General features: G+C 38.0%; 1 protein-coding gene across 1 annotated transcript in view; it reads left to right on the top strand.

Moving 5' to 3' along the window:
- The first annotated feature begins 1,175 nt into the window (after window positions 1–1,175).
- LOC124796471 (PC-esterase domain-containing protein 1A-like) overlaps window positions 1,176–6,199 on the top strand; it is a 173,927-nt gene continuing 168,903 nt past the window's right edge. Inside the window, exon 1 of the mRNA XM_047260697.1 lies at window positions 1,176–1,271. Coding sequence (XP_047116653.1) covers window positions 1,196–1,271 — 76 coding nt within the window. The 5' untranslated portion in view covers window positions 1,176–1,195. The remainder of the gene's footprint in view (window positions 1,272–6,199) is intronic.

Raw genomic sequence — 6,199 nt, 5'->3', positions numbered from 1 at the left:
GAAATTTGTTAACATCGAGTATAGATTTAAGTGTCAGGAAGTCGTTTCTGAAAGTATTTGTGTGGAGTGAAACATGGACGATAAATAGTTTGGACAAGAAGAGAATAGAAGCTTTCGAAATGTGGTGCTACAGAAGAATGCTGAAGATTAGATGGGTAGATCACATAACTAATGAGGAGGTATTGAATAGGATTGGGGAGAAGAGAAGTTTGTGGCACAACTTGACTAGAAGAAGGGATCGGTTGGTAGGACATGTTTTGAGGCATCAAGGGATCACAAATTTAGCATTGGAGGGCAGCGTGGAGGGTAAAAATCGTAGAGGGAGACCAAGAGATGAATACACTAAGCAGATTCAGAAGGATGTAGGTTGCAGTAGGTACTGGGAGATGAAGAAGCTTGCACAGGATAGAGTAGCATGGAGAGCTGCATCAAACCAGTCTCAGGACTGAAGACCACAACAACAACAACATGTCCATGTTTATTCTGCATTTTTTCTAACATCATATACACATTATTTATCTAATTATCTCCTCAGTCATTTCAAATATTTTGATATCCAGTGAAATATTTCCTTGGTTCAGCTATCATCTGGTCATCTAACTGTATGTCCTGCCTTCCTCCATGTCATTTTTGTTAGTAATTTTGAAATCTTCGGTTCAAAATTGTTTACAGATCAGTTTATTTACTTCCCTCTCTATATTCTATTAAAACAGATTCCTTCCTTTGTTTTCCTCATTTAAGGACCTATAAACTTTCATTGGTGTTGCTGAGCACAGTTTTGCTGATAAGGAAGCCTGACTTCTCTTTCAATTCTGGATTTCCAAGTTCCTTCTGAAACGTAATAGAATCTGTGTACAGCCTTCACTATACTCGAACCAGTGCTTGGTTTCTCAAGTGTTGTTGGTATGAATTTTATTCAAATGAAGTTATAAGCTTTCACAAAATCTATAAATTCTAAGCTAAGTCCTAAATTAAAGTCATTGCATCGTACTATAATGTCATTTACAACTTGCAAATGGACCATTAACATTTTAGTTTACAATCTTAAGCAATATGTTATAATTTCATTTATATGACAGGCGTAATGCTGCGATACACAAAAGTTGTATGTGTGTGTTCTCATTTATGAAGTGTGTCAATTGAAATTTACATTTCATTTTACATTTACAGGTTCTCGCTGTCTTCTGCTGGCAAGATGTGTGACATATTCACAAGACAAGATGCAATGTCATTGTTGCAGGGAAATTACATACTCATGCTAGGGGACTCGAGTAAGTTTTGAAAATAGTTCTTTCCAGGAATCAGTACAGTGGAGCTGCAGTTTACTTAGATCTGTATGCCTACAGGAATTTTATCATGTGCATGGCTGTCACAGTCGTCTTCACTGCTGCCATGTGCAAAATTAGTTTATTCAAAAGAGTTGTCTTTATTGAATTACCTATAATTACTTCATTATTTTAGGTTCTCAGAACAGAAATTATTTTCATACTCCACTAGATCAGGCTTTACTGTTCTTCAGAAACTGGAGAATTCATTGTTCAAAACTCTGTGTATTTGATAGTTCTATTCAGACAGGAGAAGAGTTGTCTGTCAGATATATGTCATTTCTCCTTAGCAACTCCTGTAGCATAGAGAAATGCTTGAACAGAAGTAAGTTGTCAGCTAAAAAACTATCAGTAGTTAACATGCAATATTCTTTCTCATTTGGCATGTCCACATCATGACATCTATCATCATTGTGATCTACAGAACATGGAACTAACTTAAGCCTAACAACTCATTTAAGTGTTGTAGCAAACATAATTTACAGTGTCATTGTTACAGTTCTCCACTCACCTGCATTAAGCAGAAATAAGTGTAGACCATTCAGCTGACAGCCAGTCCTCAATAATTTGTGGGTTGTTTTAGCTAGTTATAGCTGGATGCTGCCATGGTTGCAAGATGTCTTATACCTCCAGGTTCATTAAATTTATACATTAAATTTATATCCAATAACAATTTATTTCTATTAGTGAACTAAAATGTAGGTCACACATGTAGTCTGTTGATGTCTCTGTCATCACCAGGAACTCTCTTGGATCACCAGGGAAAGCACTGAGGGCATTTTTTAATTACATGGCAAACAACCTGATTTTCAGTGCTGCAGTCACATCTTCGAGAAGTTATTTTCTTACACTCAATGCAGAGAATGGGCACACCTGCCAGGGTTCGTTCTTATTCAGTTAAGAACCAACCAGATCTTACGTGGCTATTCAAAACCAGGTAGCTTAGTCGATATTCATGGCATCTTAAGTTGCTCCATCACAGCATTAATCTGCCATGTGTTCCTCCAGCAGCCATTAGTATCAAAGCCATTCAGCAACTAGCTTCCTTGTGGTTTCCAGGGGTGCATGATGAGAGTGAAGTCTTCCTTTACTGATAGCTGAAGTATCGGTGTGGACGGGGAGATGAGGATTTTTCTGTAATTTTTTCCTTCTGTACAAGTGCACTTTCCTACCACAGAGATGGATGTTGTATGTGGCACAGTATGGGTTGCTAAAAAGTATGTGTCGGTCTCATTGTACCACTTAAATATGCATAGTGTGACTGAGCTGTGTGTCAACAAGCCATAATGCAACACAAAGTTTATGAAGACTGTTATTTCAAGCTTTGATTTTGGCAGATATTCTTAATAGATGTTGTCGCTAACTGAGGGTTGTGTCAAGTGTGACTCCTAGATACTTCAGGTTTCTGATATGTCAGAGTAGTCTTTCTTGGAAATGGACCATGAACTCTGTTGGGGCCAACTTCTGGCTTGGGCGAAACATCAAGATTTCTGTCTTAGTAACACTTTATTGCAACCAGGCAATCCTCAAGACATCCTCATAATTATTACATCGCACATCAGAATGTGAATGAGTTACTGGGAAGTGAAGGAGAATAATTAATTATGTAAAGTATACCAAATTTGAACCTTCACATTCTTACAAATAACATATTGTAGAGGCAAATTACACAACTAAAGAACAACCAGTAATAAAATGAAACATTTTTCTGAGGCTAGTGTTCGTGACTAAAGCAGGTGAGAGAAGTAGGATTCAAACCCTTGTGCATCTTTCCAGTTTACGTTTTGTGTCAGAAGGAAGATTACTCTCAGGAAGCTTTAAAATTATGATATTCAGTTGCTGGCACGTACTTTCTTTCAGGAGAAATAATATTAAGTACTGCTGACAGAAAAATATTTAAATGCACTAGTTTTTGGAACTATTTGTTCTGCATTGGGAAGGAGAAAGAGACAGGTTGTGAAAGCTTCAAAAGGAAGGGCAGGTCATTCAGACCCTAGGATAAAGGAACCCACCAGCTGTGAGGACAAGGGGAGACCAAGTTAGGTTTTATGCAAATTCTGTGAACAATACAGGTGAGTACTTCTCTAATAAAGAATATGACAGATTTCCTTCCTTATCCTTGCCCAGTCTGAGCTTATGAGGTATCTTAATACCCTTTGATGTTAACAGGATATTAAAAAAAACCTAATTTTTTTTCCTGTCCTAGGTTAGTTTCCTTCTCTTTGAACTTTATGATTGCTGCAAACCTCTTCATTCCTAAAACATGGGTTTTTCGTAACATACCAGTCTGCAAGTATTCACTAGGAAGAAAAAAATGCAATGCTTATACACCGATAAAATTTCTTTGTGACTGACATTTCAAGAAGTTGAGTGGTAGGAGCCATATTGTTGATACATGCAGTAACTCAGGAATTGTGGCTGAGTACGCACAGGCATCAGCACCCCCACCACTGCAATCTGTCAATCACAAAGTAATTTTAATTGTAATATGAATATGAATGTAAAAGTACTCATTACTTCATTAATTACTTTCTCTTGAAAACAGTTTCTAAAATTTTTGTTCATAAACATTAATAAAACAGCACTCCAACATAAAATTGTTGCCGGCCGTGGTGGCCACGCGGTTAAAGGCGCTACAGTCTGAAACCGCCCGACCGCTATGACCGCAGGTTCGAATCCTGCCTCGGACGTGGATGTGTGTGATGTCCTTAGGTTAGTTAGGTTTAAGTAGTTCTAAGTTCTAGGGGACTGATGACCATAGAAGTTAAGTCCCATAGTGTTCAGAGCCATTTGAACCATAAAATTGTTTCAGGAAATTGTTACAAACAAATATAATTTATGTTCTGTATAAGCCATCCAAATACCTTAGGAAAAACATAGTTTGTAGGGTGTAGTTAGACGAAATTTGGAGATGGTTTGAGTGACAATGGGACTGTTACTAAGCTGTATACCAACTGAGTTATAAGATACAGTAGTCTTTTCGTAGATATTGTATAGTGTGAACTCATCTGAAATGTAATTTATATTTGACTTCTGATCACTATGCCTCCCCTCTCATTGAGTCATCTGTCTTTAGACTAATTTAATGCCATTTTCCATTCTCTCCCTCTTGCAAATCTTTTCATGTCATCGTATCTCTTATAATGTACATCTTCCATAATCTCTTTTGCATATTTCAGTTTTTGTCTGCTCCTAAGTTTTTCCCTTTTACTGCTCCTTCCAGTGCAGGGCCAAGTCTTCCTATATGCCACAACAGGGGTGTTCCATTAATTATTTTGTTATTGCAGTAGGAGTTTCTATGAACATTTTTCTTTGATTATTTTTCTAGTATTTCTTCATTTTGTACATGATCTGTGCCCTGAATATTCTCCTGTAATACCACATTTCAAGTGATTTCATTTCCTTCTCTAGATTTCCTATTGCCTTTGTTTCAGTCCAGTACAATTCAGTGTTCACAGTACCCACTTTCAGCAACTTCTTCCTCAATTTCATATCATGGTGTGATATCACTAGATCTCATTTTTCCGAAGAAAGCTTTCTTTCTCGGCACCAATCTACTTTTAGCAGTTACCCCATTTTAGCTATTTTGACTAGTCAGGTTTTCGGTAGATGATCATTTGCTCACTTTTACTACTGCCTCTTCCAGGTTTTTTGTGTTTAGTCACCTCAGGGGCTCACAACTCTTTCGTGAGTATGTATGTGGTGAACATGAGGCCCTAAGCCATTGCAGCTCTTACTTCCTTTCCTGTGCTGCACTTTCTCATCTCTGACTATACTTCCTTCTCTGCTCTTTTTTTCATGGCAGCAGCCTGTGATGCTAACTTGGTTATTCCCTAGGTTCCGCCTTCATTGCTTGGAATATTCTTTCATTTACCACCTTTTGGCTAAAGTAATTTGTGGCCCTCGTCCGGGTTTAACATCCATTTTCCAAATTTTGCTGTTGTATGGACCAACTGGGTAGGAACACCTTAAATAGTGCATACTGTAATTTACATCTACATTTATACACATACTCCGCAAGCCACCGTATGGTGCATGGCAGAGGGTACTCTGTACCACTACTCTTCGTTGCCTTTCATGTTCCACCCACAGATACTGTGAAGGAAAAACAACTTTCTATTTGCTTCTATATGAGCCCTAAATCTCATAAATAATTACTATTAAAAACAGTCTTGATCACGATTTATTTAACAAGGTGAACGGTTTCGACCACTACTGTGGTCATCTTCAGACCATTGAGTAGGAACCTCTTTCTGTTGAAGAATCACTACTGATTGAGTAGTGATTCTTCAACAGAAAGAGGTTCCTACTCAATGGTCTGAAGATAACCACAGTAGTGGTCGAAACCGGTCACCTTGTTAAATAAATCGTGATCAAGACTGTTTTTAATAGTAATTGTTTATAAGACATTGATCACTGCTGTTCCCATAATGCATTCAAAAGTAATTCTAAATCTCATACTTCAACTTCATAGTCCTTATGCAAAATATATGCTGGAAACAGTAGGATCCTTCTGCAGTCACTTTCAAATGCTGGTTCTGTGAATTTTCTCAATAGTGTTCCTTGAAAAGAATGTCACCTTCTCTCCAGGGATTCCAATTTGAGTTCCTGAAGCATCCTCATAATACTTACATGTTGTTCGAATCTACTGGTAACAAATCTAGCAGCCTGCCTCTGAACTGCTTTGATGTCTTCCTTTAATCCAACCTGGAGCAGCATGCAGTGTTAAAAGATCATCTGCGGAGGCTCCTATTTGCACTTCAAAGCAAACACAGTATCTGATCTCACATGGTGGGATTGTTATGTACCCTTTCCATTGAGCCCCCTCACAACACAGGGATCACACTGCTGATGCCTGAGCTGCCAACTCCCCA

Source organism: Schistocerca piceifrons, chromosome 4 (assembly GCF_021461385.2).
Source record: "Schistocerca piceifrons isolate TAMUIC-IGC-003096 chromosome 4, iqSchPice1.1, whole genome shotgun sequence".
Lineage (NCBI taxonomy): Eukaryota > Metazoa > Arthropoda > Insecta > Orthoptera > Acrididae > Schistocerca > Schistocerca piceifrons.
Note: the sequence above shows the minus strand (reverse complement) of the source record. Positions and strands in the feature narration are given on the sequence as shown.